Source organism: Urtica dioica, chromosome 1 (assembly GCF_054948205.1).
Source record: "Urtica dioica subsp. dioica isolate 48M chromosome 1, U.dioica_male_clone48M_v1_H2, whole genome shotgun sequence".
In the NCBI taxonomy this organism is placed as follows: Eukaryota; Viridiplantae; Streptophyta; class Magnoliopsida; order Rosales; family Urticaceae; genus Urtica; species Urtica dioica.
This window is the reverse complement of record NC_142756.1, coordinates 14,217,801-14,243,909: the sequence shown is the minus strand read 5'-3', so window position 1 is coordinate 14,243,909 and position 26,109 is coordinate 14,217,801. Positions and strand designations below refer to the sequence as shown.

General features: G+C 40.1%; 3 protein-coding genes and 1 long non-coding RNA gene across 4 annotated transcripts; 2 read left to right on the top strand and 2 right to left on the bottom strand.

The window, feature by feature from the left end:
* Nucleotides 1–14,102: 14,102 nt before the first annotated feature.
* On the top strand, nt 14,103–14,978 carry LOC149407377 (uncharacterized). Its single transcript, XR_016301785.1, has 3 exons — nt 14,103–14,230; nt 14,752–14,826; nt 14,931–14,978. It is a non-coding gene; the product is annotated as an uncharacterized LOC149407377 (long non-coding RNA).
* Nucleotides 14,979–14,995: 17 nt separating this feature from the next.
* LOC149407376 (uncharacterized) lies at nt 14,996–17,197 on the top strand. Its single transcript, XM_089620025.1, has 4 exons — nt 14,996–15,246; nt 15,508–16,079; nt 16,432–16,934; nt 17,014–17,197. Exons 1-4 carry the CDS (start codon nt 15,000–15,002, stop codon nt 17,195–17,197), a joined length of 1,506 nt encoding a protein of 501 aa, XP_089476151.1. The 5' UTR covers nt 14,996–14,999.
* A 2,142-nt stretch (nt 17,198–19,339) lies between these two features.
* LOC149407375 (uncharacterized) lies at nt 19,340–20,710 on the bottom strand. The gene is made up of 2 exons (XM_089620019.1): nt 20,598–20,710; nt 19,340–20,279 (listed from the first exon to the last, which is right to left on the bottom strand). Exons 1-2 carry the CDS (start codon nt 20,708–20,710, stop codon nt 19,340–19,342), a joined length of 1,053 nt encoding a protein of 350 aa, XP_089476145.1.
* Nucleotides 20,711–22,850: 2,140 nt separating this feature from the next.
* On the bottom strand, nt 22,851–25,554 carry LOC149407374 (uncharacterized). Its single transcript, XM_089626486.1, has 2 exons — nt 24,955–25,554; nt 22,851–23,727 (listed from the first exon to the last, which is right to left on the bottom strand). Exons 1-2 carry the CDS (start codon nt 25,274–25,276, stop codon nt 23,060–23,062), a joined length of 990 nt encoding a protein of 329 aa, XP_089482612.1. The 5' UTR covers nt 25,277–25,554; the 3' UTR covers nt 22,851–23,059.
* Between the last annotated feature and the right edge of the window lie 555 nt (nt 25,555–26,109).

Below are 26,109 nucleotides of genomic sequence, written 5' to 3'. Positions count from 1 at the left end.
AATTATTTGTTGACACAATTTTTTTTTGTATATATATAATTAATATATTGTTAGTATAATATAGTCAAATTATTTTCTTAAAAAAAATTACATGTTCTTCATTTGGTCTAATAAATTGAATTATACAACTTTTAATAAAAAAATTATAGTTTTGACAAGTGAAAATTGAATAAAAAATAAACAAAAATAGCAATTGACAAGTAGGATAAATTTAAGCAAGAGGAGAAATTAGCTTACCATTGTGGATGATTTAGCTTAAATAAGTTGTATTTTGCTATGACTTATGTGGCATGGTAAGCTAATTTGACATTAGCTTACCATTAAAGATGCTCTTACCAGTCCCCAAATTATATGTTGACACCTCATTAGCCTTTATTTTTAACTTTAACGATTTTACCTCCGTTACTTTTCTTTTGTATCCCAAATAAATAATAAATTTATAACCAACCAACTCATCAAAATTTTGAGATTTAGCCAATATTTTTGTAAATTTTAAATAAATAACTGTTATGCTAATATATCATTATTTGAATATTTTTAATATTTCATTTATGCCTTTAGAGTCTGATGATTTATTTATAATTATTAACGTTTTTTTTTATTTTGTTAATAAAATTTCATGACTATTTACTAAAAAATTATAAAAAGTTGGCTATATGACAAAACTTGAGTTTTTATATGCCTATATATATATCTAGAGAGCCCAATAAATAAAACACACGCGCATTATTCTTAGTTGTCGATCAGCTGTAAGAAAACACCCATCGAAAGTCGTAATTTTTCCTCTCTCAACCACCGTCGTTGCTCCAATATCACCGAACGCGCCTTGGCGAGTCATTCGTTGTTGTTTCACTCACTTATGGATCCTGAACTTTAATCGAGTGGGGGCACAAAAAAATTATAATAGGTTGATAGACAAAACAAGAAAAATACAATAAAAAAAAGCTTCATTAAATAATAAAATATCAAAAACTACAATTGTATACGCCGACTTTTTATGTCTTGAAATCATCTATAATTGTCTCATTGTCAATCCTAACAAAAACATATTTTTTTTATGTACACAATTAAATTATCATTCATCAGTTGATCTCTCATTCGATTGGGTAGATGAGAACATGGTGATCAAACTGATTAAGGAATCATAATGTGAGCTCCAACGTATATTTGAAGTACGTTTCAACATGGTCTCCTGATTTAATCGTTTTCTGCTACAAATCTCACCATTATCGATAGCCTCAAAAATCTTGATTGTATGCAGTTGATGAAGAACATCGCACTGTTTAGATGAAGTGCTAGCAATGTTGACAATACCTAGCAATGGAAAGGAAAAGACTTGCAACTTCAATATGTTTTTTTTGCTACCGCTATAAGAGCAAGTTGGAGTTGGTGAGCAAAACAATGAATGTAAAAAAGCACACGTATTTTCTTTCAAAATAAGTTCTTTTAAGCCATTGAACTCTTCCTGCATATTACTAGCTCCATCGTATCCTTGGCCCCGCAATCTAGAAATGCTCAATCCATGTCTAGAAAATAATCCTTTGATTGCATCTTTTAGAGATATAGCTATTGTAGTAGCAACATGTTCTAGACCAATGAAACGTTCAATTATAGAATCACTTTTATCGACATAGCGTAAAACAACAACCATTTGCTCTTTCATTGAGACATCGCGAGATTCATCAACTAGAATGGAAGTAAATCCATCACCTATATCTCTCAAGATGGAATTAAGAGTTTCCACATCAATCGCATTAACAATTTCCTTCTGAATACTTGGTGCAGTCATTTTATCATTCTTCATAGCATTCTTAAGAACAAATTTATCAATATCACTATTATGATTCTCCAAAAACTTAAAAAGTTCAAGAAAATACTTAATTTTTTTAAGTTTTCTATTTCATCATCACCACGAAAAGCAAGACATTCGTAGATTAAATCGAACACAATCAGTTGTGGCAGTCAACCGTGATGCATAAGTGCTTTGCATTTGATTAATTTTATTGATGAAAGCATATTCAATATGTTGCTTCTGTTTTCGTAGAGCTTCAAGCTTAGTCCACGTCTGATTGTGACCACTGCCATGGTCTCCTACATGTATATCCAATCTCTCATTTTTTTTTCTAGTTTCTGAATCCGTCTCCAACAAAATAATCTCCACCTCCTTGATCCCTGTTATTTTGTTTGAATAAATAACAACAAAGACAATACGCTACATCTTTGGCCACGCTATACTTCAACCAATTAGTATATTGGTGATACCAAGCATGATTAAAGCGCCTTTCTCTGTCACCAAACTTTGTAGCAAGAAACTTAACTAGCTTCGGCTGACAAGGACTTTTCAGCATATAAGTTCTTCGAATATCGTCTTGTAGATTTGGATGATAATCTGATATTGGTATTCTCTTTCCAGGATCGGTCCTGAGAGCGTTCGGATTAAATTCTTTTTTGCTTGATTATGTAATATCATAATTTTTTTTTCTGTTTGAAACGGAGAGTTTAATCTTCTTTTTAAATATTTATCCATACCTATTTAACAAGAGAAAGAACATCAATAAAATATTTTAACTAAAAAAATCAAAGAAGGAAGCAAAAAAAAAAAAAAAAAATCAAAGGGCTTTGTAATTTGCATACAGTAGTGATAATACCAAAATCTTCATCTAACGTTCATGATATATATAATACAAATAACACAATTTATTAAAAAAAAAAAAAAAAACTACAAAAGATTTTTTAGTGGCCAAAGCCTACATATCAAATAAAGTGTCTTTATATATTTTGAATATAAAAATAAGGCATAAATTACCTTTGAGTTTTTTTTGCCAATGACCACACCCATATAATGAAGTACAACCTTCTTTTAAAAAAAAAAGAAGCATATCTCTATCAACAAAGTACAAATCAGTAGATGTAATAAATAAAAAATAAAGTTATCACCTTTTTGGAATTCGTGAATTCAAGTCTGCAAAAGAGACAAAAAAAATAACAAAAAAGGTAAATATCATTAATGACATAGATTTTTATATTGGGTGTGTGCCACAAAATAAGTCCACTTTTATATTGATATGAAATCCGATTTATTCAATTGACTCCGATTTTTGGCTAAATATAAGTACAATTTTTTTTCTTTCCAAAATTCCAATGGAGGCCACTGTCCCTGTTATGGCGTCGTTTTTTGGTATGGAAAAAACGACAATCCAAATGCAAAAATGACATAAAACCAGAATACCCTTTTCACCAAGGGACCTGAAACCGGAGGATCCCTCCGATAAAACTCACAAATCCTGAGGATCCCTCTGGTAGAACCCACAAAACCGGAGGACCCCTCCGGTCTAGTCCCCAAAACTAGAGGATCCCTTCGGTAAAACCCATAAAACCGGAGGACTCCTCCGGTAATATCACCAAAACCGGAGGACTCATCCGGTAGAACCCACAAAACCGGAGATACCTCTGGTAAAACCCACAAAACCAGAGGTTCCCATGAATGCCAAGTGTCCATGGCTTTACACACTCAAAATCCTATAAATACCCCCCTTATTTTTCACCAAGAAAGGGAGAATTTTCAAGAGAACAAAAACTCACAGAAGCTCTTAAAGCACTCAAAAGATTGGTAAAGACAAAGAAAAATAAAAAGACAAAGGAAGAGAGAAGAGAAGAAGGAATCAAGACCAATAGAAGGGAACGAAGAGAAGACGAAGAACGCAAAGAACACGAAAAACACAAAGAACGCGAAGAACATGAAGAACGCGAAGGCTGATTGATGAAGTGATGAGGAGCCGGAAACCACTTTCCGGTGAGGCAATGACGACGAGAATAAAAGAACTTCACCACACATATGATCTATTCTGGTCACCTCCGACAGTAAAGCCACCCCGATGCAAGCAATGGCCTTGGCGGCCAAAGGGAGCACCTCCTGAGAAGAGGATGTCACTACGATGGGCGACGTGAGAAGAGTTTACCTATACTTATTCGAAGTGCCGCCACGAATTGGTGCAGACAATGGAGCCTTTTCATCCCTAGGCCTCTTCGAGCTAGCACCCGATACCTTCAAGAACGAGGCAAGGGCCTTGCCGGCACGAGAAGACGGGTCGAACCCATGAGGCTGAGAAGGAAGCCTTGCGCCCACAGAAGGTGTCGACCCCCTCAAACCGGAGAACGGAACCGGAAGTGATCTCATAGCAGAGACCCCACGCTCGCAAGCACCACGAGTTCTCTCCACCACTATACCTAAAAAAAACACTAATAATAATAAAAAAAAAAGAGAACCGCGCCCGCAAAAGAGGATGCGCGATAAGACAAATACCACCACGACCAATCTCCGTCAAAGGAGACAAGGGAATCAAAAGATCCGAAAACTCTTGAGGTAGCTCATCGACAACCTCGACAACGAGATCGCGAAATAACCAACGCCGCGGTAGAACGGCTGGGATCTCGCCGGCTGGACGGTAATGGAACCACCCGACCCTTTCCCAAACACTCGTATCTCGATACTGAGATGCGACAAGCTCGGCGTAAATACGAGAATCTATGAAAGATTCGAACTCTTTAGAAGGCCCGTAAGGTTTCGGGATTTCTGCCACGTCAACAAAACGAAGCGGAATACTCCCAAGTCCCGGAGAGCAAACGTAAAAATAGTCGTCCGCCCAAACCCCGATCTTTGTTGGAGAACTCCTCGAGCAGCCTCGACCTCCGGTGACGAACGATACACGACCCCGACGTCCGAACGTTTGGGCTCATGCAACGTGCGGAAAAGAACTCGTCAACGGAAAGGTCTTTCCCTTTCTCTTCGAACCAAAGCACGTAATAAGCGACTATACCCCAATAGCTCTTTGAATTCAATTGGCCAAGCACCAAGTGAACCCTCTCAAAAAGAGCGAGAACAAAGGGATGGAGTGGAAAACGAAGGCCGTTTCGGAGACTCTCGACATGGACGTAGTGTAACCCGGAGGAGGCTTGCTTGCAACATCACAAGGCGCAGGCAATTGTACGGAAACATCACTCGGGATTTGAAACTCCCGGACGAAATACTCCATTCTTTCCTTCGTCATTAGACACGGAACGTCAAGGCTAGAAAATTTACCGGGCTTCGGCCTCGGGCCGATGAATTTCTTTCGTTTGGGCGGCTCCCCCGCGCCTGAGCCGCTGCCCCGCAACACGATGGCACTTCCAAGAACGTTGCCGGCGCCTGAGACTAAAACTCCTATACCACTCACAGATTCCGGCTCGAAACCCGAGCCACTGGTCTCCCAGATTGCAAACGAACCAAGGTTACAGCTTTCTCCACCAACGTTCGAGACCCACAGACCCGAACCGCCATCACCACGGGCAACTGGGTTCAAAGGGCCAACCAGGGATGCCCCATCACCCACGGTTGTCGAAATCTCCCTTGCAAGGCTGAGACAATCGTTTGAGGCGTCCATTAAGATGACCACACCGTCCAAGGCACCGGTCAAGCGGAGCTTCCCGTCGGATCCCCCCTTCACGTCGAACTCTCCGCCGGAGGGGCTTTGCGAGATCATCTCCTCGCTACCCTGCGAGTACAAGAGTTTCTCTCCACTGGAGGACCTCGTCGAGTCTATCGACCTGCCAAAAGAGCTCGGCGAACCATTTTCCCAACCGGTTGCTGCAAGCATGGATGCCTCTCCAACAATTGCCTCTGTCGGGACGATGTGGTCTCCGTTGACCATCCCCTCCATGCTCACCCCGCCGGACAGCTCCAACGAGTTCCGACCCCCGCCAATCGCCACCACCAAACTTTCGATCGACGTGGACTTCCCGCTCTGTTCGCCTCCGTCGGTGGCCGCCTCGACGCTTGACTCCAACGCTTCAACGATGGGTTCCACCCCTCAGAGAATCGAAGATATGAGCTCGAACTCGCCGTCGCCCATCTCCACAGCCATCCCGGACGAAGAGGAAAGAAGCGCATCGCCAAAATAATCCCCAAAGTCGATGTCCGAGTGTGGGAGAGAGATAATTACGTCGCTGTCTTCTAAAAGGTTGGGTATATCGTCCAAATGAAAGATTTGGGAGGATAATGACCAAATTCCCAGCTCATCATACATGACATTTAAATTAGGAGACGATGGTGGTCCACCACCATTCGTGGGCTGGTTGGTGTTGCTCATTAATATTGAGAAAAGTAGACTCATGATAGAAAAGACAAAAAAGGGCACACACGAAGAATTGGAAGAGCAATGAAAAAAGGATGAGGTAAAAACCAGATAGAAACCCACCTCTTTTGTTATTGGGGAAATAGAGAATCAAGTGGTAAAGATTGTTAGTCATTGTGTCTAGCAGCGAAAGAAGGAGAGAAAAGCAGAAATGAATACTTTGAAATTCAAAATAAAGAGGTTGGAGATTGAAAAAAAAATATATAGAAAGAGATGGAAATGAAGATAAGTCAATCCCGGAGAAAATGGAAAATATCTCTTGCCCATCCTAAGTACCTAACACACACACAACCACACGGCAAAAAAAAAAAGATGATGAAGACTTGCTGAGAAGAACTCCAACAACAAAAAGAAAAGAAATATCTTCTCACGTGAATAAATCAACAAACTAAAGGAATAGGTGGCTTTAGTCACTTGGCATCAAATCAAAGTGGGTGGTTTTAGTCACTATGCCCCTGGCAGCAAATCAAGGGAATGTGTTGCTTTGGTCACGCCTGACAAGCAAAAAAAAAAGGGAAAATTTATTAGGTTGGATTCGAACCTGGGACGCCCGTTTAGAGTCCAAAGCCTCTTATATTATTTTTGAAGTTAAAAAAAAGTGAAATACAAAATTCGGAAAACATCCCCGAGTAAAAGAAAAAAAATAGTGAGCGAAAATTCGAAAAAATCTACGAAAGGGAAGCTTACACATCCAAGCTCACCAGAATGTTCAAAAGGTACCGAAAAAAATAGTTTCACGCACGACAAGTCGCATATAAAACTTGGGGGGGTTGATGTTATGGCGTCGTTTTTTATATGGAAAAAACGACAATCCGAATGCAAAAACGATATAAAACCAGAATACCCTTTTCACCAAAGGACCTGAAACCGGAGGATCCCTCCGGTAAAACTCACAAATCCTGAGGATCCCTCTGGTAGAACCCACAAAACCGGAGGACCCCTCCGGTAAAGTCTCCAAAACCAAAGGATCCCTCCGGTAGAACCCATAAAACCAGAGGACTCCTCCGGTAATATCACCAAAACCGGAGGACTCCTCCGATAGAACCCACAAAACCGGAGGATACCTCCGGTAAAACCCACAAAACCAGAGGTTCCCATGAATGCCAAGTGTCCATGGCTTTACACACTCAAAAACCTATAAATACCCCCCTTATTTTTCACCAAGAAAGGGAGAATTTTCAAGAGAACAAAAACTCACAGAAGCTCTCAAAGCACTCAAAAGATCGGTAAAGACGAAGAAAAATAAAAAGACAAAGGAAGAGAGAAGAGAAGAAGGAATCAAGACCAATAGAAGGGAACGAAGAGAAAACGAAGAACACGAAGAACGCAAAGAACACGAAAAACACAAAGAACGCAAAGAACACGAAGAACGCGAAGGCTGATTGACGAAGTGACGAGGAGCCGGAAACCACTTTCCGGTGAGGCAAGGACGACGAGAATAGAAGAACATGTATGGCATTTATTTTGGATAAAAAGAGAAGAAACGCTGCTAAGAAAATTAAAAAGGGTTGATGACAGTGGCGGAGCTAGGAATTTCAATGAGGAGGTGTAAATTTGAAAAAAAAAAGTTCAAGAGGGACAAATTTAGAAAAACTATATAAATTTGGGCTAAAATTATAAACTTTTATAAAAAAAAAATTAGGGTAAAAGTTGCAATTTTCAATAGTTGAGGGCTGGTTGATGAGGTGTCGAAGTCCTATTGGGGGACAAGATAGGAGATACTATACTATTTGAGAACAAATGACCTAAGTTCGTGTTTGATGTACTTGCGACATAAATAAGAATTGAGTGATAACTTAAAATTGAATATTAAGCGTCTATGGGTGTTTTTATAAAATAAAATAGAGAAATTGCTCAAAGTACCACCATATCAATAACTTTTTCCAAAAATCCACCAAAGTATAATTTTGGCCAAAAATACAAGTTGCCCACTTGTGAAAAACCAAATATACCCTCCACCTTAAATTTTCTTTCAATTTCACACCTACCCTCTCATAACTCATTTAATATCATCATTTAATCCATTCTGAATTAAACTTGTTTATTTATCTCTCTCTCTCTCTCTCTCTCTCTCTCTCTCTCTCTCTCTCTTTCTCTTTCTCTCTCGTCAGAAGAAAAAAGCTCAAAGCTTGCCAAAGTTGAGCTGCTCAAACCCTAGATTTGAGCTCACCCAATCCTTGCCAAAGTTGAGCTGACCCAAACCCTTGGATTTGAGCTCCGACACGCTCAAGGAAGCACGACCAAAGCTCGTAGATCCGGTCACGACGAAGACCGTAGCTCCGACCAAGCACGTAGCTCCGATCCTCGCCGAAGGTTAGTTTTGTTTTTTGTTTTATCAAACTTTTCTTTCGTTTTTGTGTATGTTTATTCTGGGTATGTTTAAATTTGGGGCAAAAATAAGGTTTTCGTGATTCTGGGTAATTTTTGAAGTTGTCTAGCGAAGTTCGTAAGTTTCGCAGATGTCAACAGTTGACGTCAACAATTGACGTCAACAGTTGACATCAATTGTTGACATCTTAATCAACTGTTGACATCAACTGTTGACATCTGATGTCAACAATTACTAACTTTGGATTTCTTCTTGATTTGACTTCAACTATTGACGTCAACGGTTGACATCAACTGTTGACGTCAACTGTTGATATCAACTGTTGACATCTGATTCAACAATTACTAACTTTGGATTTCTTCTTGATTTGTACGCAGTGGTGACGAAAAGTTCACGATCGACTTATATCGGCACGGGGCAGTGAAGTTAGCGACCCATGTTGGATCGGACATGGAGATTTATGACAATCAAGAAACAATGTAAACAATAGATAGCAATGTGTTTCATGTACTACTCTTATCTTAATCTTTTGGTATGCTTTTGATAGCAATGTTGTTCACGTACTACTCATATTTTAATCTTTTGGTATGCTTTTGATAGCATGTTTAATGAATATCAACAATATATCAATTATCAATATGTAGTTGTTTTTTAATGGTTTTGACGTCAATTGTTGACATCAATGTCAACAGTTGACGTCAATTGTTGACATATGTGATTTATGAGCTCTCTGTTTATTGACATTGATGTCAACAATTGACGTCAACTATTGACATTGATATCAACAGTTGACGTCAATTGTTGACATTGATGCTGTTGACATTGATGTCAACAATTGACGTCAATTGTTGACGTTGATGTCAACAATTGACGTCAACTGTTGATATCAATGTCAACAATTGACGTCAATTGTTGACATCAACGTCAACAATTGAGGTCAACAAGTAGTCTGCACAAAAGAGATTCTCTTTAACAAAAGTAGTTTGAACAAAACGCATAATGAATTAAACAAATAGACTCTTAAACAAAAGTAATATGAACAAAGCATAATAAATTAAAAAAAAAAGTAGTCTGAACAAAGTATAAAAAAGTAGTCATCCAATCCTAATGTAGCACGAATTGACGATTCATGAGTTGAAACCGAATCACACCCCTCCTCGAGTATTGATGGCATAAGGGGATTCGATGGCGTAAGGGTATTGAACAAAGCTAGCGAAGTTCACTTCGGACGACATCATAATTCCGAAAGATCTTTTCTCATGATACCGACTAGGTTCAACCAAAGTACCACTTTTCTTGAATAATAAATAAATTTCCGCTATCACTGTACAAATCAAGAAGAAATCCAAAGTTAGTAATTGTTGACATCAGATGTCAACAGTTGACGTCAACAGTTGATGTCAACTGTTGACATTATACATCAACAATATATGTCAACAGATGACATCAACTGTTGACATAAGATGTCAACAATTGATGTCAACTGTTGACGTCAATTGTTGACGTCAACTGTTGACATCTGCGAAACTTACGAACTTCGCTAAACAACTTCAAAAATTACCCAGAATCACGGAAACCTTATTTTTGCCCCAAATTTAAACATACCCAGAATAAACATACACAAAAACGAAAGAAAAGTTTGATAAAAAAAAAAACAAAACTAACCTTCGGCGAGGATCGGAGCTACGTGCTTGGTCGGAGCTACGGTCTTCGTCGTGACCGGATCTACGAGCTTTGGTCGTGCTTCCTTGAGTGTGTCGGAGCTCAAATCCAAGGGTTTGGGTCAGCTCAACTTTGGCAAGGATTGGGTGAGCTCAAATCTAGGGTTTGGGCAGCTCAACTTTGGCAAGCTTTGAGTTTTTTTCTTCTGACGAGAGAGAAAGAGAAAGAGAGAGAGAGAGAGAGAGAGAGAGAGAGAGAGAGAGAGAGAGAGAGATAAATAAACAAGTTTAATTCAGAATAGATTAAATGATGATATTAAATGAGTTATGAGAGAGTATGTGTGAGATTGAAAGAAAATTTAAGGTGGAGGGTATAATTGGTTTTTCACAAGTGGGCAACTTGTATTTTTGGCCAAAATTATACTTTGGTGGATTTTTGGAAAAAGTTATTGATATGGAGGTACTTTGAGCAATTTCTCAATAAAATAGGATAAAAACACTTATATTTAAGATTTTTGACATTTGACAGATATAAACTTAGTTAGATTAAGTTTTACGTAGAAACTGAAATACCCAAAGAAAATCTCATATGTAAAATGTAAATACCTTTTCAATAACTAGTCACTTTCGCTAAATATTTTTCTTACACATAGCAATTATTCGAAGGAAAAATTATCCAGGCTACCTCATTTTAATAATAATAAAAAAATGGTTGTTATTTTATTTTTTTATTCTTAATTTCTTATCATAAGAATATTTAATTATATCACAATTTTTCTTTGTTGTTTATAGTTTTAGATTTGAATTTTTTTTTCTATTGTTTACGATTTCATTCAATTTTTTTAGTTACAGCTTTATACAAAATAACATAAAATCAGCTAAAATTAAAAACAATTAATTAGCAAAATAGTCAATTAACACGTTTGACATTGTTAAATAGCCACCGTTTCGTAAATCTTAAGTAAATAGCCACTGTATTTTATTCACAAACGCAATTTTACCATAAAAAAAAACCTTAATCAATCAATAAATATTGCGCAAATCAAGAGCATTAACTGAACAAATCCATTACCCCACGTATAACCGATTTGAGCTCATATAATTTTAAAGAAAAAAAACAAGAAAACAATCGTCCTCGTCCCCTCTCCGTCGATGACGATCTCCAGCGCCTCCTCTCTTGCAGGAGGCTTCCTCGACGTGAAAGACCACTCGGCGGTCATTTTTTCCGAACGACGAACTAGTTGGTGGCAACCATTTTTCCCGACGAGCCAGCCTTTGTCTCTGATTTGCGTAGCAAGTTCTCGTGTCTTTCAGATCCACATCTCTTCTTTCGGACTTGGGTGTTCCATTGTGACAATCTCCAGCATCGCTTCTCTTGCAAAAGGCTTCCTCGACGCGAAGAACGGACTCGGCGGCCACTTTTTCCGAGCGTCGAACTAGCCAGGTGACAGAGCAAACCTTCATCTCCGATCTGTGCGCTGCAATTCTCTGCATCTTCCAGATCTAATGGGTTCGTGCTCTTCACCGACGTCGTTCGTGAGATTTCATTTTCCCGTCCGTTCGTGAGTTTTGCGTCATCTGTAAATAGTTTTAAGTTTTGTTGGGATCGTTCTCCTCGCCGTCGTTCGTGAGATTTTATTTTCGCCTCCATTTGTGAGTTTTGCGTCGTCTGTAAATAGTGGTAAATAGTTGTACATAATAATGTAAATATTTGTTCATTTTGCAATAAAAATCAATATATTGGTAGACGTTAGCTATTTACCTAAGATTTATTAAACGTTGGCTATTTAGCAATATCAAACGTTTAAGTTGGCTATTTCTCTAATCAATTCAACAAGAGATATTGATAGAATATTTGAAAGTTTGAAATATTCTAAGAATCACCATAATCTTTAACGAGATATTTGTGAAATTTCCCCAATTATGAATGGCCTTAATACATCAATCATCACCTTCCATTATTCCGCATTAAAGTGTTCAGATAGCCATGCCTACTCAAAGTAAAGCAAGCAAGCATCTGTTTTTTTTTATTTTTAATACTTTCAAAGTATTAAAAATAAAAAACAGATGCTTGCTTTACTTTGAGTAGAAAATACTTTTTGTCAAGAGAAATTGCTCAAACTACAACCATTTCAATACTTTTTTCCAAAAATCCACCAAACTATAACTTTGGCCAAAAATACAACTTCCTCAAAAGTGAAAAACCAAATTTACCCTCAACTTTATTTTTTCTTTCAATTTCACACCAACCTCATTTAATATCATTACAAAATAAAATTTCTATTTTTTATCTCTTTTTTATTCATAATTATTTATATCTCTCTCTCTCCCTAACCGTGTAAACCATTTACCATTTACTCTCTCTCTCTCTCTCTCTCATTCGAACTCACCCAGCCAGAATCGCCTCTCTCTCTCACCCTGAATCGCCTATTTCTCTCTCTCTCATTCGAACTCACCCAGACCTCGCGACTCTCTCTCCCTGAATCGCCTCTCACTCACTCACTCTCTCTCTCTCTCTCTCTCTCTCTCTCTCTCTCTCTTATTCAAACTCACCCACAATCGCGACCAGTCTCACTCACTCTCTCTCTCTTATTCAAACTCACCCACAATCGCGACCGAAACCCTTGCCCGAACTCGATTTCACTCGACCAATTCCTCAAGTCGCCATGTCTGACCCACCCAATCCTATTTTCGAACCCACAACGCGAAAGAGTCCTAGGATGATAGGGCTCAAACAACCGGAGGCGTCCGGAGCGACCACGCCAAACACTTCTCCGGCCCGGAAAAGGAAAACGAGTGCTTCGCCCAAGTTGAACTCGAAGAAGGCTACGAAGAAGCCCCGCCGTGGCCTGAAACCCACCTCTGATACGGACCAGGTAAACTCACCGGTTTAGATCTCTTAGATTTATTGGTTTTGGGTAGTGAATTAATTCTGTTGGGTAGTGAATGAATTCTGGTGTGGTAGTGAATTGATGTGTTACAAAATCTTTGATTATGGTCGGAAATTGTGTTTGAAAGTGTGTGAAATTGTGCTCGGAATTTGTGTGAAATTGTGCTCGGAAATTGTGTTTGAAATTGTGTGAAATTGTGTTTGAAATTGGTTGAAATTGTGTTTGAAATTGTGTGAAATTGTGCTCGGTATTCAGGGGTGGAGGAGGTACATTTGTGAATCAAATGTGGTTGATCATAATATCAGTTTTTATGGGACGTTGGAGACGTTCGATAAATCAGCGGCTATGGGTCCAGAAGTGAAGGCTATGTTCAGCAACTCTTGTTTTGGCCAATTTCTGGACGTCCCGAAGGTCACCCGATCCTCTAAGATAATTAACCATTTATTGATGAGGGTCGGTTACTTTGTCGGTGAAGAAGAGAGGGAAGATACTCTCTTTATTGAGCTCGGGGGAGAACCGCGGGCGTTCACAAGAGAGGATTTTTGTTCTATCTTAGGGCTGCGCCATGGGGACGTCCCAGCCTTGGATTATACCGAGCCGGCCGAAGGTGGACTGTTCAGTGAATTGTTCTCCAAGGGGACGACCAACAGTCGCGTCGTGCTTACAACAAAATTGGTGGAATCGCAAGGGTGGCCGCATGAGAAGCGAGTCAAGCTCTTGCTGCTTCATTTTCTCTTCAACGTACTTCTTGGTGCCCCTTTGGGTACGACCATTCGAGATTGGTCGTACGTTAAATTGGTAGAGGACTTGGACCAGTTTAACTCGTACCCGTGGGGCAATGTGGTTTGGAAGTTCTTCGTTGAAAACTGCCGTAAGTACGTGAAAAATGTGGAGAAGAAGGATTCCAAGGCGAAGATAAACCTTCCTTCTTTCATGTACCCACTTCAAATTTGGGCGTACGAAACCATGCCCGTGTTCTCGACACTCTCGTATTGCGAGAGATTGTCTGATACCGCTGTACCTCTCATGCGTCGGTGGAAATCAACGACTCATGTCGTTGACAACACGTTCTCAACCATTTCGTGGCAATCTGAGAACTTTGTGTTCAAGCCAATGGGAGGAGAAGAGGTTAGCTTGAAGACAATGAAGAAGCCGAGCCAACCGAAGCTGAAACAGAAGGTAATCGATTAATCTTGATTATGTGTTTTTTTACGGTTTTAACGTCAATCGTTGACATTGATGTCAACAGTTGACGTCAATCGTTGACATCAATGTCAACAGTTGACGTCAATCGTTGATATCGATGTCAACAGTTGACGTCAACTGTTGACATCATTGTCAACAAACAGAAATGTCATAAATCACAGATGTCAACAGTTGACGTCAACCGTTGACATCAATGTCAACAGTTGACATCAATTGTTGACATCAATGTCAACAATTGACGAATTGTTGACATCAATGTCAACAATTGACGTCAACTGTTGACATATGTGATTTATGGCATTTCTGATTGTTGACATTAATGTCAACAGTTGACGTCAATTGTTGACATCAATGTCAACAATTGATGTCAACTGTTGATATCTGTGATTTATGACATTTCTGTTTGTTGACAATGATGTCAGCAGTTGACGTCAACTGTTGACATCTGTGATTTATGAGAGTTGCCTAACCTTTGTTGACATTAATTTTGACAGGCACCGGTGGAATCAAGTGGAGGCACATCCACTCCGTATACAACACATACGTCCGGCATCGGAGAAAACTCTGAGGTTTGTAAATCTTTCATACATGATTTACTCTTTAACATAGGCTCGGTTGATGTCAACAGTTGATGTCAATAGAAAACATTGGCTTACGTCTACTTTTAACATAGGCTCGGTTGATGGCCGTTGAAGCCTCTGTCACCCATATAAGGACAGAGTTTGCGGCGTTCAAGACGGAGATGGAACAGAGCTTCAAAGAATTCACTAGATGTGTGAATGAAAAGTTGATGGAGCTGGCCAAGAGGATACCGGGAGCTGTCCAAGATGCACAACCTGAAGAGCTACAGGATCCAGAAGATTCGACCGAGAAAGACGGTGATGAGGAAGAGGCTGAAAAGAGAAAAAAAGACAAAGAAGAAGATGGAGATGTTGAGCCGGTTGTCAGCATAGGAGATGACATAAGAGATACACAAGAGACTCAAGAAGGTATTATTGGTTGAAGAGTCGAGTTTGGTTTGTGTTTTATGAAAAGTTTTTTGTTTGTCTTTTATGAAGTTTTTGGTTTGTGTTTGATGAAAAGTTTCTGGTTTGTCTTTTATGAAGTTTTTGGTTTGTGGTTTGTGGTCTATCTATGTTCATCAATGTCAACAATTGACGTCAACAGTTGACATCAATTGTTGACGTCAATTGTTGACATTGATGTCCACAGTTGATGTCAATTGTTGACATTCATCTTTTTAAATTCAGGGTTGATCAAAGACAGCCAGTTAGAATCAAGTCAAGAACTAACAGAGTCCCAATCGAGAGCCCGCCTTCTAGAATTAGATTGTGAGCAGTTTGAAGATGAGATGTATGATGATAGTCAAGTTATCTATGTAGGCTCGGTTCCTGAGGGACGAACCCGCGAGGAAATGGAGGACGTGTTAAATGCCGCAAAGGATAAGGAAAATCGGGATTCATGGAAGATGATTCCGATTAACATAGACGATTCACCGCAAAGACCTGTGAGAATCACTCGACCGCCGGATAGGTACACTCCTACACCCATTCCGAGGCCGTTCGCGAAGTTTACGAAAGGAATTTCGCGTCCATTCAAAAATCCATTGACTCCTCCTTTTACTCCATCAAATCTTGAGGACATCACTGTAATGGAGACATGGCTGAAGTTTGGATTGTTGAAGAAGAAAGATGATGAACAACGTTGGTACGAGGCACTGGAAGATAAATTGCCATGGGGATGGAATTTCACAGAAGTTGAAATTAGATCAAAGACATTTTTCCGTAACCTCTGGACCGAAGAAGAATGGCTTAGCGATCAGGTACAACAATTCAACTCTACTGTTGTTTTTTAATGGTTTTGAAGTCTAGACATTGGTGTCAACAATTGACGTCAACTGTTGACATAGGTGTCAACAATTGACGTCAACTGTTGACATCTGCGATTTATTATCTTTCTGTTTGTTGACACAGATGTCAACAATTGACGTCAACTGTTGACATCAATGTCAACAGTTGACGTCAAATGTTGACATCAATGTCAACAGTTGACGTCAATTGTTGACATCTGTGTCAACAGTTGACGTCAACTGTTGACATCTGCGATTTCTTTCTGTTTGTTGACACAGATGTCAACAATTGACGTCAACTGTTGACATCAATGTTTTGTGACAGCATGTTGATATCATCTCTTACTACCTCCGGAAGAAGAGAATGACTGGGAAATTGCAAAAGTCGTTAACAATTATGCCGGCTTTCTTTGTCACCTATTGCCTCCTTGGGTATGACGCTTGGATGAAATGCAAAGACAAGGACAAGTTTAATTGGTCAAGGCAGTCTCGGATCTATGATTACATAACCGCGACCAACAAGTCCTTGACACACTCTTGGCCCTGGGTAGACGTCGATCACGTCTATTTGCCCTGTTGTTTCAAGGATAGGACGCACTGGTTGCTTCTGGTTGTATCGATTCGAGAACGGTCCATTACAATCTATGATTCTATGTCAAGCAACAAGCCTCATAACAAAATGGTGACATGCCACGTCCAACAAATTGCAGAATTCCTCCCACTAGTCCTGTGCTCTATTGACGCGTTTGATCGTATGAGTATTGAAGACACGAGCTCAGCCCCGTTCACAGTATCCACGTCGCTCACCATGCCACAACAGAGCAATGGGTACATATATAACTATTATTTAATAATACCGTATTTATATGATGAACAAATTGTCTAATCGCAAAATTGTTCAAAACAGTGGTGATTGTGGCATGTTTGTCGTCAAGGCTATGGAGTTTATGAGTCACGGCATAGATCTGCTTGGGGTCAAACAAGAACATATGAACATGCACCGACAACAGCTCACGATCGACTTATACAGGCATGGGGCAGTGAAGTTGGCGACCCATGTTGGATCGGACATGGAGATGGATGAAAATTAGGAAAAAATGTTGTTCACGTAGTACTATTATCTTAATCTTTTGGTAAATTAGGAAAAAATGTTGTTCACGTAGTACTATTATCTTAATCTTTTGGTAAATTAGGAAGCAATGTTAACAATAGATGATAATTAGGAAACTTCTCAAACTTTTCATTTCTCTTTATTTTATGATATCATGTTTAATGAATATCAACAATATTTCAATTATCAATCTGTATTTCTCTTTTTAATGGTTTTTACGTCAATTGTTGACATTGGTGTCAACAATTTACGTCAACTGTTGACATCTGCGATTTATTACCTTTCTGTTTGTTGACATTGATGTCAATTGTTGACGTCAACTGTTGACATTGATGTCAACAATTGACGTCAATGTCAACAATTAACGTCAACAGTTGACATCAATTTCAACTATTTACGTCAACAATTGACGTCAATGTCAACAATACAAAAGTACTCTAAACAAAGTATAATTAAACAAAGAGATTCTTAAACAAAGACATTCTCTCTAACAAAAGTAGTCTGAAGAAAGTATAATTAATACAATACATAAAGCTATAACTAATCCGTAGACAATGGAGTAGCACTACTGCATGTTTGACGGTTGTGGCCGAGTACTCCACATCGCGCACACTTGCGCCTCCTAACTTCCTCTCCTTGAGAGGGTATTCTTCTCTTTTTCGGCCTACCGGCGGCACGCGCTGCGTGTTCAGGCGGAAGAACTACGATATTCTCCACCTCGGGGGGGATAACCCAACTCGAAATGTCGCCATGAGGATGGTGTACATCTGCGTAGGTTGCCCTCAAATACTCGGTTGAATAGAACTTGGAAATGAAGTTCTCAACCGGAAGATTACGTTCACGACAAGCCGCAATTCCATGTGGACAAATAAATTCATGAGCTTGCCATCGCCGGCATGAGCATGTATGTTCTTCTAAGTTAACGGCATATACAATGCCCTCTCTGTCAACTACCTCAAACTCCTCGACTGAAGATGGCCTCACCTGGCACAAAAAATCATATTTACTATTTAATTACTGAGAATTCTTACATTGTTGACATTGATGTCAACAATTGACGTCAATTGTTGACATCAATGTCAACAAACAGAGAGCTCATAAATCACAGATGTCAACAGTTGACGTCAACTGTTGACATCAGTGTCAACAATGGACGTCAACTGTTGACATCAATGTCAACAATTGACGTCTACTGTTGACATCAACATCAACAATTGACGTCAATTGTTGACATCAATGTCAACAAACAGAGAGCTCATAAATAACAGATGTCAACAGTTGACGTCAACTGTTGACATCAGTGTCAACAATGGACGTCAACTGTTGACATCAATGTCAACAATTGACGTCTACTGTTGACATCAACATCAACAATTGACGTCAATTGTTGACATCAATGTCAACAAACAGAGAGCTCATACATCACAGATGTCAACAATGGACGTCAACTGTTGACATCAATGTCAACAATTGACGTCTACTGTTGACATCAACATCAACAATTGACGTCAATTGTTGACATACAAACAGAGAGCTCATACATCACAGATGTCAACAATGGACGTCAACTGTTGACATCAATGTCAACAATTGACGTCAACTGTTGACATCAATGTCAACAATTGACGTCAACTGTTGACATTGATGTCAACAGTTGACGTCAATTGTTGACATTGATGTCAACAATTGACTGTTGACATCAATGTCAACAATTGACGTCAACTGTTGACATCAATGTCAACAATTGACGTCAACTGTTGACATCAATGTCAACAATAGACGTCAACTGTTGACATCAAAGTCAACAATTGACGTCAACTGTTGACATCAAAGTCAACAAATTACGTCAATTGTTGACATCAACGTCAACAAATTACGTCAACTGTTGACATCAACGTCAACAAATTACGTCAACTGTTGATATCAACGTCAACAAATTACGTCAACTGTTGACATCGTTAGTTAATTCTCAAACACTTACCAACATTCGAACAGCATATGAAGTGTATTTTTCTGCTCTGGCTTGGTATTCTTTTGTCAAAATGGTTTGTGTATTTGCCGCAGCTTCCCGACGCTCATAAAACCATCTCATACTTCGCTCTCTCAGCCAATCCATCAATTTTTAAACTGGAAATTGTCTCACCTTTACATTTAATGCATTTAATGACTCCGCATTGTTGTTCGTCATGATACCATACCTCTTTCCCCTGAACATACACCTTGCCCATCTTTGGTACCCGACATCATTGGCTAAGTAGCGACGTATTTCAGGATTTTCAGCGTCCAACATGACCATAAAACTTTCAAATTCCCGCTGAGTGTATGCTTTTGCGGCACCGTAAAATTTCCACTTCACCTCCTTCGTGATCCCCTTGAAAGTAGTCTTCAAATTACCGTGTAGATGGAACATGCAAAAACCATGATCACAATTTGGAAATACCGTCTTGAGGCCATTGATTATACCAGCATGTCTATCGGATACAAATACTTGTTGCTCCCGTTCCCCAATTGCGTCCTTTAATTTTTCAAAGAAGGAAATCCAAGCCTCGTTAGATTCTGAAGGACCAATACTGTAGGCTAGTGGAAAAATCTGCTTGTTTCCGTCCATCCCACATGCCGTATATAACGTCCCTTTGTAATAATTCTTCAAATGCGTACCATCGACAATAATAACAGGCCTTACGTACTTCCACCCCGTTCTCCATGGCCCGAGTGACATGAAAAAACTTACAAATACACCGCCATCACCAGTGACAAGGTCAAAAAAAGAACCCGGATTCTTAGTCTCGATCATGTACCTTAGCTTAGGCAAGAACTTGTACGAGTCTGTCGAATTACCGTAGAGGGACTTTAGAGCCTCTTCTCTGGACCGCCAAGCCTTTTTGTAAGACATAGACACTCCGTAATCCATTTGCATGTAATTCCTTATCTCTTTTGGTTTGCTCATTCCAACGGTTGGATCAATACACTTATGCTTAACCATCTCTCCTATTAACGAAGCTGTTGCTTGAGGGTGACGTCCTTGCCTTAAGTTTAGGGGACAAGCGTGCTCATTGTCAAATCTAAAATATGAAAATTACACAATTAGTTTCAAAACCAAAATGTCAACTGTTGATTTTAGAGTTATCACCTGTTGACATTAATTGTTGACATCAATTGTTGACGTCTGTGAGATATTCGCTCTCAGTCAAAAGAAGGAAAATAATTCACCGACGTCAACAATTGATGTCAACAGTTGACGTCAATTGTTGACATCTGTGATTTATTTGCCTTCTGTTGACTGAGAGGAAATATCTCACAGATGTCAACAATTGACGTCAACAATTGATGTCAACAGTTGATAACTCTAATTCAAATTCATAATTCAACAAAGAGTTTACCTTCTAATTTGAAATATGGGTGTGTTTTCCTTTCTCACAGCTCGAACAGCCCATTTACAATGCTCTCCCGGACAAACAACGTGCAAGGTGTTTTTGTCCGAGCTCTTTGTCATATACGAGAAGTTGTTGCTTATGGCGAACAACATCAAGTGTTTCTTTAAAGTCTTTTTATTCGAGTACAATGCATAACGCTCAATAAATACAGGGGAATCACCATCCAAAATAAGGGTGTCCTCTCTCGTAGTAGACGAACTTGGCACACTATGTGGAGGGGACGGTGGATGACTTGTTCTTCGCGGTGGAAGGGGGGAGTTTCGTGGTGGTGGATGGGGGGAGTTTCGTGGTGGTTGAGGAGTGGAGTTTTGTGGTGGTGGAGACATAGAGTTTCGTGGTGGTTGAGGGGGGGAGTTTTGTGGTGGTTGAGGGGGGGGAGTTTTGTGGTGGTTGAGGAGGGGAGTTTTGTGGTGGTTGAGGAAGGGAGTTTCGTCGTGGTGGAGACATAGAGTTTCGTGGTGGTTGAGGGGGGGAGTTTTGTGGTGGTTGAGGGGGGGAGTTTTGTGGTGGTTGAGGAGGAGTTGGGTTTCGTGGTGGGAAGCCTCGTCGTTGTTGTTGTGTCTCATTGTCTGACAACCTAATGTCATCCAATCCTAACGTAGAACGAATTGCCGATTCATGAGTTGGGACCGAATCACACCCCTCCTCGGGTATTGATGGCATAAGGGGATTTCCGTCACAACCACTATCACGGCTGTTGCGAGTGGATCCAACTCTTGGAGAATCGAGCCCCGATGGTTTTTCTTTTATGTCCAATATCAATTGTAATTTCTCCGTGTCATCTTCCCTCCTTCTTCTCAAGTATAAATAACCTTTCAGTGAGTCGTCGTTGGTTATCTCAACAGGTATCATTGCACCAGCCATCGAATATGAAACGCCAATTGTATGGGTAGATGGTGATTTGCGCAAATACGCGTAAATTATTTGCATCAAACTAGCGAAGCTCACTTCAGACGGCACCATAATTCCGAAAGATCCTTTCTCATGATACCGACCAGGTTCAACCCAAGTACCACTATGCTTGAATAATAAATAAATTTCCGTCATCACTGCATACAATAAACAAAGGTAAGTTAGTAACTGTTGACTTCAGATGTCAACAGTTGATGTCAACAGTTGATCTCTAAATCTCGCTAATGTCAACAATTTACGTCAACAGTTGACGTCAACAGTTGACATCTAATGTCAACAACTGATGAACTTCGATGACATTACTATCAGCGAAGTTCATGAGTTGTTGACATCAGATGTCAACAGTTGCGTCAACTGTTGACATCTGATGTCAACAACTCATTAACTTCGCCTAAAAACAAGAGAAAACAATAAAAATTGCCCAGAACAAAAAGAGTCTTTTTTTTCAATCTCAAACATACCCAGAATAAACATACCCAAAAACCAAAGAAAAGTTTGATAAAACAAAAAACAAAACAAAACTAACCTTGAGTCCGGATCTATGAGCTTTGGTCGTGTTTCCTTGAGCGTGTCGGAGGGTGAGCTCAAAGTTGAATGAGAGAGAGAGAGAGAGAGAGAGAGAGAGTGAGACTGGTCGTGAAGGATTCGGGTTCGGTCGCGATTTTGGGTGAGTGAGGCTGGTCGCGAATCAGGGAGAGAGAGAGGCGATTCAGGGAGAGAGAGTCGCGAGGTCTGGGTGAGTTCGAATGAGAGAGAGAGAGAGAGGCGATTCAGGGTGAGAGAGAGAGGCGATTCTGGCTGGGTGAGTTCGAATGAGAGAGAGAGAGAGTAAATGGTAAAGGGTTTACACGGTTAGGGAGAGAGAGAGAGATATAAATAATTATGAATAAAAAAGAGATAAAAAATAGAAATTTTATTTTGGAATGATATTAAATGAGGTTGGTGTGAAATTGAAAGAAAAAATAAAGTTGAGGGTAAATTTGGTTTTTCACTTTTGAGGAAGTTGTATTTTTGGCCAAAGTTATAGTTTGGTGGATTTTTGGAAAAAAGTATTGAAATGGTTGTAGTTTGAGCAATTTCTCTTTTGTCAACATGTTTGAAAAGTTTGCTATTAATCCTTAGAAAATCGTTAAGCCGGCCTTGGTCGTGAGTCTCGTGACCAAACAATGACTCGAGAGAAGTATGCATGGGAGAGATAGAGATCGATAACCATGCATATATATCTGCCTAAACATCCACGACACACACACACACACACACACACACATCTTCATCAACATGCGTTACGGCTGAACTCATATCATTAGAATTAGTTTTCATATCATGAAAATATGTATTAGATCTCTCTACAACCCTCAAAACCCAAACCCCTCTTCAAAGAGTACACCCTTGACCCTTCTTTTCTTTACTTCTCCTCTTCCTTTCCTTTTCTTTATAACCCATCTAAACTTAAAAAAAAAAATAAAAAAAAACCCACACACAAGACCATCAATCAGTCATTCAATCTTCCACGCCTGAAGAAACAAACAAAACTGATCGTTCCCTCCTCCTCCTCCTCTGGAGTTCATGGAAGCCGCCGGAGAATAATACACACTCTCTGCTCCACATCCGCAATCACTCTCCTCCGCCACGTCACTCTCGGTCCCCCCCACCGCGGGGCCGGGCTTGAACGCGAAGAGCCCTCTCCCGGCCGCGCCGCAGCCGAAGAGCCAGTCGTGGACGTCCCAGAAGACCTGGACGGCGTGGCCGTTGACCTCGACGCTCTGGTTGCCGCGGAACTTCCAGTGGAGGTTGGTGACGTGGACGAGGACGATGCCGTCGACGCTGATCCACATCTCGGGGTCCCGGCCGGGGGCGGCGGTCTCGACCACGATGTCGCAGTCGCGGCGGCGCTGGGCCCCGTCGAGGCGGCCGCGCGTGGAGAAGCAGCGCTTGGCGAACACGCACTCGCGCTTGCACCACAGCACGGGCTCCGCCAGCGCCGGCCGCGACTTGGTCCGCTTGTACGCTTTCTTCTTGATGTCCCCCACCAGGAGGGCCACCTCGCCCTCGCACACCACCGCCACGTAGAACTCCGACCACGGCTCCGGCCCCGCCCCGAACTTCGCCCCCCGCACGTCCCAGAACACCTCCGCGTGCCGCCTCTCCTCCACCTCATCCACCTCTGTTTTTATCATATTTTTATTCACAAGAAAAGCTAGGGAGTTTTAAAAAAGTGACATATGTACGCGGAGCCAGAAAAGTTGCTAACTAGGCGGGGCAAATTTGAAAAGAAAAAATTCAGGGGGATAAATTTGTAAAAATCATATAAATTCGGGCCAAAAGTTGTAATTTCTAAAAATTTAAGGGGGGTATTTGCCTCTCCTTGACTTAAGGGGTGGCTCCATCACTGAATGCACCCAGGAGCCTGGAAAAACTGACCAGGAGAGACAAATTTGAAAAAACAAATTCAGAGAGGGCAAATTTGAAGAAACAAATCTCACATTTCCAGTTCGAGGTCTGTCCATGAATATATAGCCACGTACAGTTTGAGCATGTCTATTTTAATTATATTGATTAAGGAAGCTAAACAAGAAAAGCTAGGGAGTTGAAGAGAGTGACATGAGCTCATGCACGTTGAATTTTATACATTAATGCATAATAAACATATGTAACATTGCTGAAAAAATGGATTTTACGATGGATGTCCATCATCATGGAAAGTTTCCATGACGGAATTGACTTCCGTCGTGGAAATGTAAAAGTATTTTTCGTCGCGGCGAAACTAAACTTATAAAAATGAAAATTCCTCCGAATAATGTTGATGAATTTTTATGAAGGTCATGTTTTAGTTATATATCGTTCGAATAACTGTGATGGTCAAACCACATAAAAGGAAGTCTATTTATTGATCAGGAAAAAGAAAAGGAAAAAAAAAACCCCTTAGAGAGGTGATAAGTGACAAGAGCTCATGCACTTGAATATTATTACAATGCATATAATAAACATACGTAAAAATGAAAATTCCTTCGGATGACCACGATATATTTGAATTTTACTTCCAAATTCCAATGCAATGTATTTTTTTTTAACAGAATTTATAGGGCTTCATATTTTAGTCATATTCATCTTTCAAACTCAAATAACTTTGACGGTCAGAAGAGCATCATGTTGTGCCAAGTATTGGCCAAAAAGTTTTTAGAATCTGATTATCGAAAAAACAAAAGTCTCTTATTTTCATTTTTTCTTATAAACTTACGAAATACTCATTCATAATCACACATCGATCCTCCAAAATTTATGTTAATACTGAGTTTCGTCCATGTTTATAAGATCATGGTTACTAATCTGAATCCTAATTCAGTTTTGGGATGGAACGAGAGAGAGAGAGAGAGACTCGCGATATACTTACCGAGGACGAATGACTTGTAGCCCTTCTTGCTCCAGAAATGCCAGGGTTTCAGGTCGACCTTGCACGTGCTGCTCTGCCGGTGGAAGAAATCTCCGCCGAAGGTGTCGGCCGGCGCGTGGATGGTGACGGTGAAGAAGTGGTGCATTAGGTCTTTGCACCAGGTGACGGTCACGCGCCGCCACTTTCCGGCGATGAAGGCCGTGTAAACGCACGTCACGGTGCTCTGGGCGGTCCTCGACGTGACGGGATCGTCGGTGAGCTTCTCCGCCATCGGAGGCGGTTGGTTTAGGGAGTGCGACCTCGACGGTCGGGTAAACGACATCTTTTTTGTTCTCGCCGTCGTCGTCGCTCGTCGGTGTCGTTTTCCCTCCCCCGGCGGTGGCGAAGGTCCACGGAAATGGGTTTTGATGAGATCAAGAGAGAGAGAAAGAAAAAAAAAGATTTGAGGGTTGTGGTTGATGGGAATATAATCAAAGAGGAGAAATCTCTGGTTTGAGGTTGTCAATTAACAGCCTTCCGAAACAGAAGGGACTTTTACGACAATGTTAGTTTATTTATTTATTTACTCGGATTATGCTGGTTTTTTTTTATTTGTTTGTTTATTTATAAAGAATTCAATATTTTTTTTGTTTGTGTGTGTGAATTTCGAGGATGGGACGAGTGACATGTGTCGTTTATATTGATTTTATTATTGGTTGTCTCTTTGTGACACCGATTAAAAAAACAAAAGTAAAAAAAAAAGACCACATTTTGACTTATAATTAGTTGTTAATCACCATCTATGATAAATTAGTGAAATGAACCGCGACTCAGTTTCGTAAACTGTGTTTATTAGTTTCGTAGGCATTTTATAAATCCAAAACAAATAAACTGAACAATTGTTGTGTACACGACTACTTTTTGTCATTAACAGAAAATGTACGTAAACTTCGTTAGTTTTTAAGCTTTTAATACCCATATTCCCTCATATCCACTATCAAAACAAAGAAATCTTGACTTTTTAACAAAATTATTGTTCCTTCGAGAAGAGTAACAAGATTATGGTTAGTGTATAATACGCAGCCAAAACATGGAGATAAAAAAGGAAGAGAGAGATAAGTACACGCAGCGAATTCAGACTTGGTCAAAGTAAGGAATCATATATTTGACTTGGCA

Excerpts from the sequence above, each read along its gene's own strand:
- LOC149407376 (XM_089620025.1), top strand. The coding sequence starts at position 15,000 with ATGGAACAGAGCTTCAAAGAATTCACTAGATGTGTGAATGAAAAGTTG. Across the intron at positions 16,080-16,431 it reads AAGAATGGCTTAGCGATCAG|CATGTTGATATCATCTCTTA; the intron begins GTACAACAATTC and ends GTTTTGTGACAG. Across the intron at positions 16,935-17,013 it reads ATGCCACAACAGAGCAATGG|TGGTGATTGTGGCATGTTTG; the intron begins GTACATATATAA and ends TGTTCAAAACAG.
- LOC149407375 (XM_089620019.1), bottom strand. The coding sequence starts at position 20,710 with ATGACAAAGAGCTCGGACAAAAACACCTTGCACGTTGTTTGTCCGGGA. Across the intron at positions 20,280-20,597 it reads CCCATATTTCAAATTAGAAG|ATTTGACAATGAGCACGCTT; the intron begins GTAAACTCTTTG and ends TTCATATTTTAG.
- LOC149407374 (XM_089626486.1), bottom strand. The coding sequence starts at position 25,276 with ATGTCGTTTACCCGACCGTCGAGGTCGCACTCCCTAAACCAACCGCCT. Across the intron at positions 23,728-24,954 it reads CTACAAGTCATTCGTCCTCG|AGGTGGATGAGGTGGAGGAG; the intron begins GTAAGTATATCG and ends TGATAAAAACAG.